The 21,295-nt window shown below is 36.0% G+C and overlaps 2 protein-coding genes across 4 annotated transcripts in view; one reads left to right on the top strand and one right to left on the bottom strand.

Annotated features, from left to right (window-relative positions):
- Positions 1-21,295, top strand: part of LOC128680260 (uncharacterized protein) — a 533,151-nt gene that overhangs the window by 331,092 nt on the left and 180,764 nt on the right. The window lies entirely within an intron of this gene.
- On the bottom strand, positions 8,502-10,959 carry LOC128680266 (uncharacterized). The gene is made up of 3 exons (XM_053763316.1): positions 10,861-10,959; positions 9,630-10,152; positions 8,502-9,322 (listed from the first exon to the last, which is right to left on the bottom strand). The coding sequence occupies exons 2-3, from the start codon at positions 10,137-10,139 to the stop codon at positions 8,549-8,551; spliced, it is 1,284 nt and encodes a 427-aa protein (XP_053619291.1). The 5' UTR covers positions 10,140-10,152; positions 10,861-10,959; the 3' UTR covers positions 8,502-8,548.

Here is a 21,295-nt window from a genome sequence, read left to right as displayed (position 1 = left end):
ATATTTCCCACGAGAATAAACCTTACCATCCACTCTCACTTCAACATTAACGAAGTTAGGATAGGATTTATTTAATTAAGATCGTTCATCCTTAAAGTAATCCTTAAATCTGTCAGTATTTGTAACTGTCTCTTCGTCAATTACAGGATGTTTAAAAATAAAGTTTTCTCGTTTGTAACAGTTTACTTTAAGATTTTATTTGTTAATTGGATAATAGTCAAAGGTTTTTGATTTTATATTTTTCATTTGGTTTGTCAACAAGTGGCTTCTTTCAAACTAGTCAAACCTACATACTTTTTTCTAATGTCAAAAACAAAAACAATATGTAATTATGAAATATTTCCAGTCAAGTAGAAAAAAGAAACTATTCCCACTTCACGTGTAGGGGACCCTATTTTTTTTTTAAATTTTTATTTACTACTTTTACGTCGTGATTAACGTGTATACTCATATAATATTACAACTTTCTACTACTAATAAATAGTTTGTGAGCTCGACCGAGGATGAACGGACGGCAGGACGGACAGACAAACATGGCGAAACTATAAGGTTCCTTGTCTGTAGGACTACGTCATCCTAAAAAAACTTGTATCTTGTCCTTTTTGTTGTTTGGTTGCCTTCTTCGCTTAATACATTTATTTCTCTACTCTAATTACGTGGAATGAAACACACACAACAACTTGGCATTATTAATGGAGTGGTTTGCCATTGCCTTCTCCATTTCACACACAAGTTAATAAGAATCAACCAGTGTGCAGGATTCCTCACGATGTTTTCCTTCACCGGAAGCAAGTGGTGGTCGATGAAAACTACTATACATGAGTCAGATTGGTATACAAACTCATGTGGCACGAGTAGGATTCGAACCTGAAACCTTTCGATCCACAGGCGGGCGTCTTAACCATTACACCACCACCGCTTCTACCACTCACACACACATTCACATTACCTGCTGGTTATAATAATTTTGCTTATTTTGTTTCAGGTAAATAAATATTTTACTCACAACGAAACTTTTGTATAAAAGTAAGTTAAGTGCGTGTAATAAATGAAGAATTTGAACAGAGATCTAAAAAGGTAATTTCAACTGAGAGACGGAAAGACAGACAGACAAATAGCGGAGTTAATAATATGGGTTCCATTGTACCCATCGGGCGTGGAATCCTAAAAATTAGCATGCCAATATCATCATGGTGAATTCGTACGAATTTTCCCTTATCAACCCTGGCAATACAATCTGGGCCGGCGGCGATACCTGCTCGTATGTACACTGTCATTTGCTTCAACACCTCCAATTTTTATTATTACGGCCACAAGACCTTGGGTATGGATGTTAGGATGTTGGATAAGGTATTATGCCATCGATATAAATAAATATATAGCGACAAATCACACGAGTTAGCCACAATGTAATTTCTACTTGTGTTATGGGATACTGACTCAAGGATACTATATTCTATTATAGTAACAGGAGTGTGATGTACGAGTATAATTTGTTAACTGCTATTAGTTCAATAATTTCAACAAGTCGAAAGTCTCTTACTAAATTATTTTTCTACATTATACGAGTATAATATTTATGAGTTTCATTCATTACAAATTTCAGCGGGGTTGGCAACTAATGGCTCAAAAATGATCTTTGGAAGACAGAACTTGATGTATTTGCCCAGCAGTGGGACACATAAAACTGGCTATAAAACAAAATTACGTATATCGTTTAAAAAAGAGAATCCTACCGCATCCACAGTTTCTGCTCCCGACATGTTTGTGTTAAGGGTGTGTGTGCAATTTGAACGATAACATCTCGGGTCGACACGGGCCTTAAATAATTCAAACGAAACTCCGCAACGGTATCTGTGATTGCGAACTCGTTTATGAAGATATGAGCAGTGTTTTTAAGCTTTTACTAGGCAGTTGTACTTAGTTATACTAGCGGCCCGTGTCGGCTTCGCTCGGGTTAAAACAATAAATTTATATACCTAAATCTTTCACAGGAATCACTATATTGTTTGTAAACCGCATGAATACCTATATATCCGCTGGAATGCATACCTACCTATACGGACCTATCCGCACCGTATACCTATTTAAGTTTATCGCGAACAGACAGACGCGGCATAGGAATTTGTTTTATATTATGTAATGTAAAGGATATAATGGATCTCTTGTAAATGTACTCAGGGCTACCTAAAAGTACCTATTCATCTAACAATACTCTGAAATATATTTTAAAGATAATTAGATAGTGGCCAGAAGTCACTGACAGGGCGAAAGTGGTACCAAACATTTTTTCCTTTTTATTTTTTCTTCGCAGTTGTTTTCATTGTTACTCTCGTACGAAGTCACGGGCAAATGCTAGTGAGATATAGGTTGAAAGTGCTACATGTCGACTCCATATAATTTATAATGATGTCGACTCCTGCAATTTATATCTACGCTTAATAACCATTATTCCGGGTTCAACGAATAATTGGCGAAGCGAAAGTTCAAAATTCGTCGTATATAATTTTGAGTTACGCCTGTGTGTTAGCTTTATAATTGTTTATAGCACGTTCTTGTATGATAATTTGTGTAACATCTGCGTTTGTTTCCATTTTGTTTATTTGTTACGTTTGGAAGAACAATTTTGTTAATCATTGTTTTGTATTTAACGTGTACAGTCAGGAACAGATAGACCTATTCATTGGTAGTAAGTTGTTTAGTTTGGGTGTTAGATTTCTCTGCCCTCAGCTGTACTAGCGACCCAATAATACTCTGTTTTATAAAATTGTCTAAACAACAGCGAAAACTCCATCAAAGTCCGTTGCGTGGCTTGGAATAAGCTTAAAAACAGACAGACGCGATTTGCGACTTTATTATACTAGCGGCCCATCCCGGCTTCGCTCGGGTAAAAACATAATAAATTATACACATCATTCCTCAGGATTCACACTATCTATTGGTGAAAATCCGTGCAATCCGTTTTTGAGTTTATCGTGGACAGACAGACAGATGCGACATAGGGCTTTATTTTATAATGATAAGGATGTAGTGATTTATATCTTATGCGCCAAACTCATAACCGAATCTATAAACGATAAATTGATTTTGTGGAAAGAATATAGTATGAACGAAACGCGTCAAACTAAAGACAAAAACATGTTAATTAACATAAACAGAGGTAGATTTTAATACAAAGTTCGTCAGCATACCTTCACTCTCATTCATGTCAGCCGCCAAACAGCAGTGCTTGCATTGTTGTGTTCCGGTTTGATGGGTGAGAGAGGCGGTGTGATTACAGGGTGCTGTGGCAAAGATCCTAGGCCACAGAGTACAGAGTCGGCAACGCGCATTTGATAATCGTGTTGCGAGCGTCTATGGCGTCTGTGGCCACTAGCCTATTTAATAGAATAATTGTAATATTCAATAGGATCCGAATAACGCCGCTTAGTGGCAAACAATTATTATTTGTAAAGCCTCTGTAATCGATTTCTATTCCCTAACACGATTTCGAATCATTTGAGTAATCATTCGTGTATATTGGTGGTAATTACTGCTATATGCCTCAACAGACAGACGGACGTAACTGAGTTAATTATCGTGGTTGGCAGCCGATGGCCAATTGTATTGATATAGATCTGAAGCCATATACCTGCTGCAGCACACTTCGTGTAGTAACTCTGTCTAATTTTATTATTTATTTTTGTATTAGCATCTGCGGCACTGTAAATAAACCTTTTTTATGTATATATGTCAACATTTTCCAGTTTTCTATTTTCAATATTTTTATATGTACCACCTAATATATAAACACTACAATTCACAATCCAAAAAAGTCACACACCATGTCTTATTTGTTAGCTTGTTTACAAACTGTAACCATAATTGATAAGACCGCGGATGGCCCCGATGACAGCTGTCACTTTTGACAGACCGCGTTGACAGTTAATGATTGGCCCGTTGTGCACGTCTGACAGTTGCTTTGTTAAACTTTTCAAGGGGCTTTCTAAAAAGTAATGGATGGTTGTTACGCGTGCGTGGATGCCTTCACTGATCTTGAAAGACTCGCGTTAAATTCGTCTATATGACGCACCCAAGCCCAGAGTCTGTTTAAAAAATAAATCGAAAACAACTTGAAAAAAAAACTAATATAAAACTAAACAAAATGGAAAAATATTTTAAAATATTGGCCGAAAATTCTAGAAATGAAAAATAAAAATCTATGAACGGGCTTTTTTATTTCTAGTATTTTCGCCTTCCAATATTTTAAAAATATCTTTCGACGTTTTGTTATATTTTTTTATTTGTCTATGGACGGACTTAATACAGTATAACCATGTCCAACATCCTGCTATAGGCATATCAAAGCCTATGACATTATCTGTGGTACAATCAACAGCATTCCATTTAGACCTTTAAGCTATGGTAATAAAGGACAAATTGCAATAAATTTGAGTGGATTGATGGGGCTGGTAGCTTGTGCTGTTGACCTGTATTATGTAAGGTGTTGTCGGAATGTTAACATTGCCTAGGACAGCGGATGTGGTTTAGGGTGGTATTCCACTTATCTGTGTTCCATTAAATTACTATAGTTGCAGAAAAATCGACTCGAATCGAATCTAGGTCAACTATCGAGAGTTTTATTATAGACTAACTTTTGCTCGCGTTTTTTCGTGCGTCTACTCATAACTTATTAATGTCAATACCGGTGTTCTAAGCAAATATATCGCGACGAAACCTATAAAACTTTTTATGTTAGACCATCCGCTATACTACAGAGAAAACCGTATCAAATTCCGTCCAGTGGTTGTTACGCTTTGCGCGAACTACTATAGCCCACTTACAGTTTTATTATTATATAGATACTAGAAGATATAGATAGTTAACCTTGAAACTCATCTACAATGTTGATAGAGTCATCTCTCATTGTATCTATCATGTGTCTCTCTCATCGTCGCGTGTTCCTGGTTGCATTCGGAGCTGTGATGTATGCCTATGATTAAAAATTAATATTAAAATTTTCAAGATTCGGCTATGATTTTTCAGCCGCTTGTCTGACGTCAACCCTCCATGGGAATTACTTTGTTGTCTATCAGTTTCCAAGGCTATGTGTCGATTAGTCGCCTCGTACGACATCAACTTGAGGATGTCCATTCTATCCTATCCTTGGGCGGAACACGCCACGTCGAAACCAAACACCACAAGATAATACTATCGATATTTAGATATTACTAGCGGCCCATCCCGGCTTCGCTCTGGTAAAAACATAATAAATTATACACCTAAACTTTCCTTAGGAACCACAATATATATTGGTGAAAACCGCATGAAAATTCGTGCAGTAATTTTTGAATTTATCGCGAACAGACAGACAGACGGACGCGGCAGATGATTTTGTTATGTAAGGATTATGGAGGATATTCATGAAGTAAGTAGTTTTTTTTAAAATAATTACGCGGTGAGCAGTTACTATAAAAAAAATGAAATGAGGACATTTATTAATCGTGCAACCTCCTTATTCTTGGCTTAACTATTACGATGCAATAAGGATAACTCTATTAATGGTTTCCCTGAAGACCCACCCCGTTTAACCCCGTGTCTGTGATGATAGACGGAATGCTGCACGAGATTTTAACCTTAAAATTCTTGGGCGAAGTAAAAACATCTCAATTAATATATATAAATATATATAAATATTACTACTAAATAATTTACTTATTTATTTTTATTTTACTTGTATTTAATTCACAAATTAAAAATGGAAACAAATTTAAATCGACGACGGTTCGGAAACCAAGAGCCGTGCTTCATTGCTCAGTCGCGTGCGGTTGTGACGACGTAGTACGTTGTGGCTCCGTTATTTTGTTATAGGTTTTGACACTGAGATGCGTTGACGTACGTCAAAACTACATACAATTTTTACGTTGTCTGTCGAGGTCGTCAAAACGACGGGGGGCGACTGAGCAATGAGGCACGGCTCGGCCAGTATATTATTGAAACAAATAACGTGCCAGTTGGAAGGTTGAGTATTTTACATGTTATTGTCGCGTCGCGCTGCATTGCCGCGTTCGTCGCTGACCTAGGACACTGGGTAATCATGTTAAGACAGTTTCCGAGAGTTGCTAACTGCGTTATTGGTTCTGATGAGATTGAGACGTGTCAAAGGTAAGTTTTAGTGACAAGTTGACAAACTGTCGCATGGGATATACTTACATACAACACATACATATATACAATAACTGTATGTATATTACTACGTACAGATATACCATTACGTTCACGATTATCGAATTAATTCGAAGCGAGACGCTGTGAGCCAATCACATTGCGGTGTGGTTGTCTTTGCGTCACATTGGCGCACTGTGATTGGTTAGCTGCGACTCACTGCGAATCGACTCGATGGTGAGATGTAAATAGCAAAATCGCCCTACGCAATGCACACACTCACTACTACATAGTAGTCCTTTCCCGCTGTCTGTCTGTCCCTATGTATGCTTCTATCTTTAAAACTGCGTCACAATGAGGACCGTTTTTTTTTGTTTGTATGTTTCGTGGTAGCCTGAACAAAACGCATTTTTTTACGAAGGCAACACCACAGGAGCGTTGCCTAATATTTTAAATCTTAATTGTAAGACACTTTCTTATTTACATTCAAATATAATATGAAACAAAACATCTCCATGAAGTGAACAGTTGAGGAACTCTGAACGATTTACCGCACGGACATTTTTTATTTTTGTCACGCGTTAAATGAAATAAGACTCTTTCTTTCAAATTTCATTTTTTTAAACTTATTTCCTTGCGTAATTTTTGCGTCTGACTGCAAATCCAAAAACACGGGACCAATCTGTCCCGCGCGTGATAGTAAATTTGAGTTAAAAATCGAGACGTCCCGCCTAAATCTGTTCTGGTTCACCAACTAGGGTGGGTAGAACGCAATATTAACTCTTTCGACCCTAAATGCAAGAAAAAACATTATAGGATATTTCCTCCTTTTCTTAATAACCTCACAACGGAGATTTATTTTTGTAATATCGCGGTTTGGATTGTACAATCAACAACCTACCCAAATACATTGCAATCTCGCCGCTATTACCGCGCCATAGAGGTTCATGCAGGGTAGCTTGATGTGCTGTTGACTGTACCTAATATGATGAGTTGTGATTTATTTATTTATTGGTGCACACAACAGTATTACAACTTAAACAGTCTTAATGTAAAACTCCACATACAGTATACAACGGCTGGTTGTAAGACCAACAGTGGGTACACACAGCATGATAAACAATATTGTTCAACATATGGATATGACAGTAGATTTATATGAATTTAGATTATATGTAAATAGATTCTGGTCTATAACACCGAATCTATTAAACCCGATGCAAAAAAGAAGTACTTTTTCTTTTTTCGAGTATGTTATCGCTAACACTGGTGTCAGATTTTATGTAAAGGCATCTTACATGACTTCTACGACTACCGACATCTAGTGGCAAATAGTAGCACCAATGAACTAAAACTGTCAGCCAATGTGCAAGTTTCCATATGATGTTATGAAGCAAGGTAGAAAGGTGGAAGATAAGAAATGGAGGCAAAAAACCAAAGACATGGCATGCGAGGACGTGTATACTGTCGACCTTTTTTTTTTATCGTGTTACTTTACTCAATTACTAAAACATGTCATGTCAGATGCCTACATTCTAGTAAACTACCAGTACAGGCTTCCCAGGTTAGAGTTTATATTCATTAGTGCACTAGTAATTTCAATTATGTATATGTCGCAAAAAGAATACTCAAAACTGTATACGTACTAAAAATACTAAAATCAACCTTACGGTTCTGTTTATATAGTATCAAATTGAATAAGGATAACTCGATAGTACTAATCGAACCGCAGATATTGAATCCCGCAGTTAAAATTGACTTTTATTGTTATAATAATAGTGCCCATTCTGGCGTTCATTAAAATTCAAGTTTCAGCGCATTGTGGATAGATTTTAATTGCATTTTTTAAATTACGCGGAGATAAATTATATAAAGTTAATTCTGTAAACGTGAATATTTTTCACCGTCGATTAAAAAATGTATTTTTAAAACGCCTGCTCAGAAAGTATCTCATTTTATGTTTAATCGTCACGCCGCAATCACACCAAATCTACATTATGAATAGAGGGATTCCGATGAAACTTTCACAGGTATTTCTGAGAAAAGTAGATAGATATTATAAATATATAGGGACAAAAGCAAGTTCGAAACTTGTGTTATACTATATATACTATATTCTATCCAAGACCCAGGTCAATGTGAAAAAGATCATTCTCCATGTTGAACTGACCGGGGATCGAACCCGGGATCTCCAGTGTAGTCCGGCGTGATGACCATTAGGCCACGGAGGTCGTCATTATGTCTTACGGAAATTTGATAGACGCTGCTAAAAGAGAATACTTAATAAAAAATAATTAAAAGGCAGAACGTAATACAAAGAAAACTTGAATAAATAATACAGTTGAAAAGGCCCAAATTGTTTAAACAATTTTTATTCACGGAAAATGTAATATTCAAATGAGTCTCACAATGTCCCAGAAAATTTTGACATGACTTTATCATCGGCGCAATCCGTAACCGTAACTTTAGGTAGTCTAAACTTATGTCGCATGTCCGCCTCTTTAGTATAAAGCAATAGCTTGTCTATGACCTCCTCTAGTTCCATGTCTTGCTGGAAGAGTTCTGATTCTTTCGTACTTAAGGTTTTAGCATAGAATTCCCAAGTGGTAAGTGAGCATACGTTGACAGCCATTTCTATTCTGTTCCCTATAGTGTTACACACAGAATTACCGGTCGGAACACTATGCCATAAAACTTCCATAAGCCAAAAAGGTTCAAAATAATTCAAATCAGGCCAACCTTTTTTAGGTCTTTTGACTATTTCTACGCCTTTACTTTTAAGAAGCTCAACTGTTACGTATTTTTTATCATCCCATTTGTCTTTATACAGCTCAATCAGTTCATACAAATCTGCTCTATGCATTGTGTTATTAAATGGTATGTTTTTTCTCTCTAACCATTGAATCATTTCAGCTTTCCTGGCTTCTGATGTTGGAGGAACTTCTATCGGTTCTTCTTTTATCATGGATTCGTCGATGACTAAAACGAATGAAGGTTTCATGTGTTGTGCAACCTCTTTAATTAACCAATCGCTTGTAGTTTCGCCTTGATTGTTTACTGACAGGCTTATTACCCCTAATTGTGGTGATACAGCAATTTTTACGGATCCATAACCCGTTTCTAGGTAATGCTTACCTTTTTCGAACATTTTCAATGTTTCGTTATCATGTGGTAATTCCTGGAAATGAATAAACGTGATAAAAACATACCATGGGCCCTATACTATGATGGCGGAGATTCTTCGATACATCCCAACTAACACTGAGAATTGCTCCTAAGTCAAAACTTGTTGCCTCGACAAATATAATATCAAGAATCCAAAGTAATTAAAGTGTAACAACTCAGGTCTTCAACTAGATCCACATCAATTTATCAAAATCGGTCGACAGACGTAAAGAATTTCGTGTTTATAATTGTAAAAATTAAGTACAGCTGTATTTTTTAATTTTTTAAACATAATTTAATAAATAATGAAATAATTTTACCTTTTCTTCAGCGAATATAAATATTCTATTTTCTTCTCTAAATCTTTTCATGTCCAAGAGATATTTGATCCTCTTAGCTTGCACCACTGGGTCCTCGATCAGAATGTCATGCCTCCAAATGAATCCTCTATCGTGCAATACTTTATAGAAGTCATTGATGTCGGATTTTGCCAATTCTTTAGTTATTGTTTTTAAATCGGGCACTTTTCTCTTAATCACATAATATTTATACAATATGGCGTGAATTTGGCAGCTTAGTATGTTCGCTTCTATGATGTTCGCTTTTAATTCTTCTTGTCGTTCTAATAGCTGTTTCATACCTATAACTTTAGATTTATCTACAGCTTCTTGTATAGTGTCTTTTGAGACGTTGGTTATGAATATAGTGCCAGATAGGGAGCAGTTGAATGTCAGGTTGTTTGTCACGAACTTATTGCATTTCTTTACGATCGTTTTGATCATTGATATTTTTTGTTCCATATCGCACACTCTGTGATTTTCGTTGTCCATTTTGTGAGCGGATCTAAAAAAAGTACATGTTAGATAGATATTATGCCAATAGATTAAAAAAATTACAGTCTATCAAGAAAGCCGTTTCCTGTTTATTTATTTATTTATTCACAGCAATAAAACAATATCTGTCATAACTGACAGTATAACATAAGCTTAAATTAAGTTTTTCTTTTTGTTGGCTGGCAACATTAGGTGTTTATCAACCAATCACGACCATTATGTATGGTAGGTATTGCAATGCAAAAAATATGTAGTTCGTCAAACATATTTTTGACGAACTATATTAACTTTCTTAACAGCCTCTATTCTAAATAGATAACAATAAAAAAATGAATTCCTTATTTTAATAACTTACATGGTTAAGTTTAGAATAAATATAAAAAAGTATGTATTAAAAGTAGGTAATATAAAATGTCTGAGCTAGGATGTAAAATATCCAATGTAAAGATTATACCTTTTGCTAACAAGAAATGAAGAAGATAGTAAATTCACAAAAAAAAACTATAACCTACTTAGCATTAGTACCGGGAACGTAAAATGTAATCTCTAGTTGATTGGTTTAGAAGGCTAAATTTGTGTGGTATATAAAAAAGTAGGTATTTTTTACGATTACTTACCATTATTTGGTACAGTTGCTTAAACTAAAAATTAACTATCAATTAACATCAGTATTATTCAAAAATAAATAAAATAATAAACACAATAAATAAAAACTCACCTTTAATAGTATATCCTTAATTAAAACACTTTAACAATGCACAAAATTTAAATGTCCGTTTGGCTCAACCATGTCATGTCGTATGGAGCTGCGTTGTTGTATAAGCCGCGCGTTGACGACGGAGGGGGGAGCGGGGACGATAGAGGGGGGAGCGATGACGACGGAGGGGAAGTGGAGACGTGAGAGCGGGGAGCAGGCCGCCGATTCGTTCGCCGCCATGTTCATGCGATAAAACAGGGTGCGGATTTTGATCGCATATTTTGAAATAGATTATTAGTAACTAATTGTTGATTACAGATTCGCCCGTGGCAAAAAATATTCCGTCATGCTATTAATGCGAAAGTTTGTAAATAATAAATCAATCAAATAGCAATAAATTACTATAGGCCTTTAATCTATTAATAGAAGCAAAATTTAATTAATTATAATTTTATGTAAATACCTATAGAAATAAAACGCGCACTGTTATCAATCGCGTGGTAGATTTAGTTGCATGGCAACCACGCTGCGGGACGGGCGGCGGCGGGTGCGTCGACACCGCTATAGCAGTTTCATTCTATCTCAGTACAGTAGAACAGTACAGCTTATACTCGCCTGCGCCACGCGCGTCTATCTATTCGTACAGTTTTAAGATCAGTTTGTATTAGTTTTCTTCGCGGAGTGACGTCGCTCGGGGTTTTATTGAAAAAAATTGTGTTGACTATAATCGAAACAAAATGGCGTTGATTCCTGGTACATGTGAATGGATAGAGCATCATCCGGAAACTAAAAGACTGCTTTGCCGCATAGAACGGAAAATAAAGCAAAATCTGGAAATTTTAAATTCATATTTAGACAATTCTAAAAAGGCTGATTATCTATCGATCGCTTCGAAATTGACAGGATTGACCGTTCAGTCACTCGAGGTGATAATGAGACAACAAACACCTATAACATCGATTGATACTGTTGATCGTTCAGTAGTGCTAGTGTCGTATTTACTATATTGTTTACAACTTAGACATCTACCAACGACGAAAGGTCTGTATTTAAATCTGAAAGAAAAACTTCCTTTTTATATGGATATAACGAGTTTCAGAAAAATGCTTATAGAAATGGATTTTATATGGAGAAGGACACACAACGGGAGCTTAGTACTAATTGAAAATCCAGCAGTCTCTTTCGAAAGATTTCGATATCTAAAGAAACTGATGGAGTACAAAGACAGTTTCCCTGTATATTACGTCGATGAGAACTATATGTTTTATAGTGGTTTGACAAATTTTGAATGGGTCAGTGCATACAATACTTCCGAATGCAGAACCCAGGAAAATATTCAGATGAAAAAGTTTGCAGCGATTTATGCAGTTTCAAAGGAGCACAAAATTCATGCTGTCAAATATATTGATGGTGACATCGATGAAGACGCGTTCCAAAATTGGATTGTTGGCATACTTATACCAACGCTTAGAGAACCAAGCGTAATAATATTCAACAATGCTCCTCATCATTGTAAAACGGAACATGTTCAGCCGACACTGAACAGCTTGAAGATAGAAATAATGGAATATCTCGATGCTAACAATGTACCTTATGACATCGACATGTCCAAATATGAACTGTACAGTTTGTCCCAAAAACTAGCTAAAGCTAATAAAAACTGCTATTTAATTGACAATATCTTACAAGTTAAAGGCCATATGGTTTTAAGGCTGCCAAGGCACATTGAAAACTTGACGCCCGCTTCAGCTTTGAACAATTTTATTAAGATTAATATTATTACCGTTAAAAAAGGTGATCCGGTCCGTAGTGTTTTGGATAAACTGTTTGAATCAGTGGACATAAATAAATTTGTTTCTAATATACACGAGGAAATTGAGAGATTGTATCACAGAGACGTGATCGTGGACCAGATTTGGGACGAAATTGTTGCAAACACCCTCAAATCGTTGGATCGTTATGAAGATTCAGAAGTTCCTCTGACAAGCGACGAGGAAGACGCATAAACAGAATTTTTTTATCGTTGCCAAGATAAATATTGTTAAGTTTCATCTATTTCAACTTCAATTTAGCCATGCTAATGTTGTTTATGAAGACAAATAATAAATAAATATACTGAATCGGATATTGGTTCAAATTTTTGCGGCCCTTATTCGTATATATAATTGCTACTAGCGGCCCGTACCGGTTTCGCTCGTGTAAAACTTTATTATATTGTACACCTCAACCTTCTTCAAGAAGCAAACTGATTGGTGAAAACTGTACGAAAATCCGTCCGATAGTTTCTAAGTTCCATACGCGACTGGTCGCCCTGTCGTGTTTGTCTGTATCATTTTTATATCATGTAAATATATTCTAAGTCCTATACCTGACATTTACTTGGGATAAGAGACCCCGTTCTTCTGTTTCCGTCAAGGCGTCAAAGTAATGGTGGGATAAATGAACATTGAAAACATAACCCCTTTTTAGATCAGTCGTGTAATAATAACCAATTTAAATAATTATTAATATCATGACTCCTCACTCTAAATTAAAATGTAAACAATTTTTGCAGTAGGTAGTACCTACCTATTGTTAAAATTTGTTGAAAATAACTCGAATTTTAGTTTAAACTACTTCAAACGAATGTAAAATGTAAATCTAAAGTAATAAATATATTGTGACAAATCACACAGATTGAGATAGCCCTAAAGTAAGTTCGGAACTTGCGTTGGATACTAACTCATCGATACTTTATTTTATAACAAATACATATATAGATAAAAATCCAACACCCGGGCCAATCAGAAAAAGATCATTTTCCATATGTAATATCGAACCCGACCGGGGATCAAACCCGACCGGGGATCAAACCCGGGACCTCTCGGTTCAGTGCGAAGAACTTTACCACTGCGCCACCGAGGTCCTCAACAAATATTTATTAACAAAAAAAATAATTTCACAATGACAGTTTGAAACAGCTTTCGTCCAGAGTCTTCCTGTGTCTTTAAAAAGAACATTGCAATAAATATAATGTTTTCAGAATAATCTTGAAATCGTCTGTGCAGTTGACTACAGGATATTGGAAATGCACTATTGACATGTTTCCTGTGTACAATATAATTCTACTTATTAGTAAAGGGATATTGCACACAATAAACATATTTATGTTGTTCTGTAATATATATTATGATAACGTTATGTTTCGGGTCCCCTGGCCGCTCGCTACATGCTCACCGACATAGGATTTAGGATACATAGTTTTAGGATATTTCACTTAGTTATTTTTGTGATGTTTGATCCCCTCCATGTCCAATCGTCACATGAGGCCCCCTAGACCACAAAATCAGCAACATTTAACAATACAAACAAACAAACATACAAGTGTTGTATGTGTGTTCGTAAACAAAAACTATTCGACAAAGTTTCCCCACAATGTTTGCAGACCATAGTAATTATTTGTTAGAAACTAGTAATTTTGTTTGTTCTACACAATGAGAGTAACTTAAACTGTTTAGTTAAACTGTTCTTGACTTGTAACAGGTAACAGCGCTTTCAGCTTCAGCCCACTTCTCAAGGAGAGTAATAGCAACGAGTGCTGATGGTTTACCAATATACAAGTCTCTGTCTCATATATGTATATAGATTTACATAACAAACTACATAATGAATTATAGTACATGGTACAACGTTTAAAAATACATGGCAAAATGGCTACAGGACAAATGTTTTTATAGTGTCTAAGAATATTTGGAGCATAATTTGACTCTTTTTATTACTATACTAGATGTTGCCCGGGGCTTCGCTCTCGTGGGATTTTTGTGATAAAATATAGCCTATAGAAATCTTGGATAACGTACCTTTCTAATGGTGAAAGAATTTTTGAAATCGCTTCGGTAGTTTCGGAGATTACCCGTCTCAAACTCACAAACTCATAAACGCTTACCTCTTTATAATGATAGTATAGATTTAATGTATTAAATTATAATATTGTTATTTAATTTGATTACATATAATGTATGTTGAATAAATGAAACTATTCTGATGTAAGTATAATCTTTGTGTACTGTTCTGGCAAATAAACATTTCTAACTTCTTCGTTGCTGTGACGTCGCGAAGCCCGATGTCAGCGAAAAAGACAACCTTAAAATTTTGAAGATTGAACAATTTTAACAAACGGCGTCGACTTGGGAATATTATTGTAGCCTGTCAGCTGACTAGGCTATGTGTCCTAAGTCGCATGGTACACTGGACGATACCAAGTGGTCCTATTCTAGGGCGGAAACCACATGACTTTAAGTGTATCAATAACCAGGTGTTCCAAGGTAAACCAATCTCCGTCATTATCCACTAAGCAATCATCGTGCATTCAATTTTATATCTTATTGTCTATTACCTAGGATTGATATTAAAAGAGATGAAAAATCTTGCCCTTTATATTCTGTTGCTTTGTTTAGGATAATTAAATATATTAACCAACTAGTATTTGCCTGCGGCTTCGGCCGCGTTCATATCGTGCGTCTGCTCATAACTTATCTATACTATTATTATAAAGAGGTAAGCGTTTGTGAGTTTGTATGTTTGAGGCGGGTAATCTTCGAAACTACTGATCCGATTTCGCCATTAGAAAGGTACATTATCCAATATTACTATAGGCTGTACTCCATCTCAAAATTCCCACGGGACATCATCAACATCTAGTTACTCATAAATGAATCGGTTTTTTTTTATTTCGTGATGAGTAAGTGACTCCTATACTCCTAGACAGTATACTCCTATACTAGCCGCCCGTCCCGGCTTCGCTCGGGTAAAAAAATAATAAATTATACACCTAAACCTTCCTCAGATATCACACTATTTATTTAAAAAGCCAGCATCAAAATCAGTTCTGTAGTTTTAAAGATTTACGCATACATAGGGACAGACAGTGGAAAGTGACTTTGTTTTATACTATGTAGTGACATAGAGTAAAAGCTACTTTGAATACCCGCGGTATACACAATGAGGCTAAAATAAATTTCATCAAAAACGCACATAACACAACACTCATTTCCCAAGTCGGTACGGTATCTTAGCTACAAATTAGTGCAATTTGTTACGGAGATTTAGCAAAATTTGTGCTACGCCTGAGGCCGGTAACCCAGGCTAATTACTGTGAGGATATTTATTACGTTCTGCATGCTCGATGGAACGGTTGCTGTCCGCGGGAATTGGGTAAAAAAAATTATTTAAATCACGCGTACGAACTCGCGAGTAATGAGTTTAAGTTGGTTAAGTTGAGTTGCGCTCAATCGTTTTAACGTCCGTCGATAAACAATGCAGAACAAAGCAGAAATTGTATGAAGTATCGACGTACGTCAACGCAAGTTAGTGTTAAAACCTTTAGAAAATAATGAAACACGATGGAGCTGCATCGTCGCAGTGGAGCACGACTGAGCGATGGGACATGGCTCGAAGCCGTACGTCCGTACGTCCGTAAGAAGTACGGCAGATTCCCGGCGCTCCACAAATTCATTTTTCTCTAAAAAATACGGCCTTTACAACTATTCCCACACGGGCCCACGGAAACTGAAAATTAGCTTCGACTGTCCAGGAGCTAGTACGTATTACGGTTATTTTTTGCATTTTCAATAATTTCAAAGCATTATAATGAAATAGTATGAGCACAAAGTAAATTACAATAAATTAATTATTAATTGATTTGAAATTTTTTGAGCAAAAAATTTTTGGTTTTTAAAATTTTGTGTTAGTTACATTTTCGTTATCTGTGTAAAAAGGTACATCCACAAATCCTAGTAAACATTATTATTTAATGCCAGATCCACACTGTCGCCGAACTCAGACACATGCTGACGCGAATCCGTGAACATTGCGTAGTTAGTATGAGTGCTTTTATTTACCGCAATGTATATCGTATCAGCTAAAGTTTCACAAACTGTTCGACCACATTGTGGAGCCGATTTTTTGAAAAATGTTGGTATGTCCTCCTTTTGCTTATGACGACAGTTAATTTACCATCTCAAAAGCTCACTAAACCGAAAAGTGAATAAACAAGCGAAAAATAGAACTTTCCATCTTGAAGCTTAACACGTCACATATTATTTCGTCGAAAGCTCGTAATAACTTTAACTATTGTTGATGTTGTATGGAAGGCCGGGTTTCCGTAAAAGCAACTTTCAAGTTTGACCATGTTTAGTTTAAAATAATTTGACTGACGTGGAGTGATGTGGACTGGAAGTTTATCGACTTGAGCGAGGTTCGCAAATTATATAGGTAAATTCGTTACTTTTTAAGATAAATTAATTTTAGACATCTACATAGGTAACTTTATCTACATATGTGTGTTTGAAGAGTTAGATAGCGATAGGTCGTAAAAGTCATATCAGATGCCTTCAGGCGAATTGATTAACATCTGACACCAGGGTTAGAAACGATGCACACGATAAAAAAATATTATTTTGAATTTGAGTTTATCCGTAATAAAAACTTTGGTGAAAGTAGTGTAAAATGACAAGTGAAAACTATGACTTTTTAACCGGGATTGGAAACGTACGGAAAGTTATGTAACTAGGATTGCGACTGAGTCGTATGGTAATACGGACGTGAGGCCTGACATTAACGCCGTTGCTTGTGGCTAAGTCATAGGAGAAGCGAATTTCATTTTCATATTTGTGAACTTCCTCACGCATTGAATCGAAATTTATTTGGCCAATATTTTCCAATTTTATTGTAAGCATTAAAACTATTTGCATTCTCAGACAATCACAATCGAAAAAGCTCAGTCGAACCGCGCGTTTGGTTCTACCCCGTTCATACTCGATCATACATATTGACAATTTAATGCAAATGAATAAAACGATCATTACCAATCAAATAGATAATTTAACAAATGTGTGAATTGCGGTGTTGCGACTAGCAACATTTAATTTAATTTTAATACCGGCAACATGAAAGGATAAAAGGATCAAGGCCAAAATAAAAGGATCGTCTAACTAAAGCCTGCAATTTAATTATATAATTGTCCTCAACGCCGAACCTAAGTACCACAAATACAGTTCACTAACACAAGGAACTGTGGTGATAATATAAAATGCGGTAATACAGACTTAAGGCTCACTCGACACAACATCAACAACTCGTTATAACATTAAAATCACAGTTTAATGAGATACATACAGTAGTTTGGCGGCCTTGCAAAAGACGAAACTGCCGCCAGCGTCGGCAACGCAGTCAGGATTATCACAAATATGAGACACATAACTATATCAATTTTCCAAGCACACGATTTAGCTGTCAACGCGTCAAATAATCCAGATTATCATGATCGCTCTCTTCACTAACATGTCCTAGCCCCGACATTGGGGTTTCAATGCATGAGATCGGATTTAAATTTCAAAGGGTGTGGTCTGAAACCGGGCCAGTGCTTATTTTGACACGTTGCCTATTTATTTTGCAGCGACGCCTTTCATTTTAAAAAGGCCCTTTTAGGATTTATTCAATTTTCACAAATATAACATACGTTTTGGAAGCCGTAATTGAAAAAGAACGTTTATTTTTAACAATTTTATTTTCAAGGGTAAGTTTCGCTCACTAGATAGCGCCACGATCGCCACATTAATTATACGCACAAAATAAACGTTCAAAGCATTGTGCCAAACTATCATCAGCAAAACTATCGTCGAACTCTATATCTGGCTGACGCGAATACACTAACATTGCGCAGTTTGTATGATTGCTTTTATATACCGCAATGAAAAAACAGCAATGTATGCCGATAGTGAGGAGCCGGCATTGGACATCGACCTAAATCTACACCAGGGCCCCTAGGTGCAAATTCAATCGCGTTAGCCTCCTTTCTTTGATAGTCTGTCTATTTGTAATCAAAACTTACAAGGCCATTTTGACAGATTTGGGTGTTAGTTTAAAATTCACTCTACCGTGGTCTAGCGTGATGATCCACGCCAGTACGCTATCTAGTTATCCTGGGTTCGATTCCCAGCGCGCGCAAATATTTGTACCCACATATATTTATTGTTTGTGGTTCTAAGAGTTCTGTTGTGTTCATCGACCTCGCAATATAAGTTTGTTTGTGTAAAGTTAGTTGTTCTTAGCGCTTAGTGTAGGACGATCGAGATGAAGAAATCCTACAATTCCTTTTTTCTAATGAATTATTTATTTAATATATAACGAAATATACAGTAACAGGAAAATTGACTCTTTTTACGTCACGTTTAAATTAATTCCTAGGGAACAATTCCTTAATTAATTTTTTCCTACAAATAATAATAACTTGCTTCTTTTGTTTCAGGTAAGTGACGCGGGACAATAGGGATATGAAAATATTCAAGTCGTGAGTGCTGAGGAACGAGACAGATAGCGTGATTATCTTCTCTCTCTTTCATATTCGTTTCCTTATGGCATTAGAGATGTGACGCTGCAAAGCTCGGGGTCAGCGTACAAAATGAACCTAAAAATTTTTAAGATTCAGTGCCAGATTTTACAACACGTAGCCGCCATTGTGTCCACACGTTCTTTCTTTTAGCGTTCTGTAGCTCAAAAAAAAAAATAAGAGACAATAAAATGTAATGCTGCCTTCTGATGCTAATAGATGGCGCCACACGTCAAATTAAATGTCGCTATGGTTGTGTTTTCGATTTCTCCATTTAAAACTGTTTTTAAACAACTGTCAAAAGCCCGGCTAAGATCAACCCGACCTCGCTTATCAATGGTTTCGTAGCAACAAAAAACTTGTTTTGCATCATATGAGTGCCAATATAGGTTTGTAATAACTAAATATATGTTACGGAATCATTCGTGAGCAAGTCCGACTTGATCTTGGGCGGTTTTTTTTACACGATACGGGATAAAGAGACAGCATGTGGACATTAGTAATTTATTACGCGTTTGCATGTTTCTTGGTATGCATTCTGTTGCAATTAAATTTTTTTTAAAAGAAAAAAAAAATGCTGTTTTGAATTTTTTTCTTTGTGTGCGTCAACCTTAACTGGTGTTAATAAGAGCGTCAGCAAGTATGGCTTTTGATTCTTATTTAATTGAAAACGTGCTGTCGACAAAATTCTAACAAACAACAAGATAATTCAGTGGTAAACACCCACCCATTCTTGTTTAAATAACATTATTTTCTGCAATAACTTTGTTATGTTTAGTTTTGAAGTGATCAATTTAATGTGTCCCATGTGACGTTTCAAAGGACACCACTTACTTCCCGTGAAGGAAAACATCGCGAGGAAACCTGTACATAGGTAGTTCAGTGTGTACGCGTACCACTAGACGGCGGTAGATAGTCGCAGTCATGCCTCAGATGCCTTTAGGCGACTTAAATATTATCTGACACCAGTGTTAGCAATAACACGCTCGATATGAATGAATGAATGAATAGCATAAGCTAAAATTTCCAATTTATTTATTGTTAATTCATTTTCTTTTAAAGAGAGAACATCACATACAATTTGTTTAATATTCTGTTGCAAGAAAGAAAAGAAGATTTTTATTATTATACTAGCTTTTGCCCGCGGCTTTGCCCGCGTGAATTTCATAGCAAAATCTCAGTAATTTTATCGCATACTCTGTAAGACTGGTAAACATATATATATGATTCAAATTCGCATTTTTCCTCATCTTTAGTTCAATTTTCTGTTTCCCGCTGCGTGTCTCGTCCCGCAAACTTGTCCAATCCCGCTTCCTGCTATGTAATGTAAAGTATATATCCCGTATCGTTTCCTACATATTGTGGGATTAATGGTCAGGCCATTAACCGGGATGAAATGTATCAAATTTTCCTACAGGACTCTCCTCATTTTCCGGGACGAAATGTCTATAAAATGTTAACACGGGATTCTGAGGCATTTTTGATTCATAAATTTTCAATTATCCTACGGGAACCTGACCATTTACCGGGATGAAATGTATCTAAGATGTTAACCCGGTATATAAGATACCGACATACCAAATTTCAAGCAAATTGGTCCAGTACATTTCGAGTGATACGCGTTCAGACAGACAGACAGACAGACAGACAGGTAGGTATCTCTTTCTCTTGTACATGCCAATGCCTCTTTTTTTAAATGTTTCTTTCGTGGACGTTTACTGGGAAAAAAAATCTATAGTAATAAATAGCACCTTTGTACTTACTTTCCTATTTGTAAGTTTTTTATTTACACTGTTATGTTGCGTACATAAATAAATAAATATTCGGTTAAACAAACAGCTGTTGACCAACTTTAGAACTCTTTCACGTTTATTTCTTTATTATCAACTTTGGAAAACTTTAATATCCTTAGATTGCAGGTTCATGTCTTGTTACAGTCGCCAAATTTTCAAAATTGATCTGTATTAAATGAAAGATGGGATTTGCTTAGTAAATATATGTTTAGATTTACTATAAAAAAAGACAGATTTAAATACATTATGCGTGTAAGCGCCTGCGTCTGTCGGCGCGGGCGACGATGCCCCGCCC

The sequence above is a fragment of the Plodia interpunctella genome, chromosome 23 (assembly GCF_027563975.2).
Source record: "Plodia interpunctella isolate USDA-ARS_2022_Savannah chromosome 23, ilPloInte3.2, whole genome shotgun sequence".
In the NCBI taxonomy this organism is placed as follows: Eukaryota; Metazoa; Arthropoda; class Insecta; order Lepidoptera; family Pyralidae; genus Plodia; species Plodia interpunctella.
This window is presented reverse-complemented; position numbering and strand designations above follow the sequence as displayed.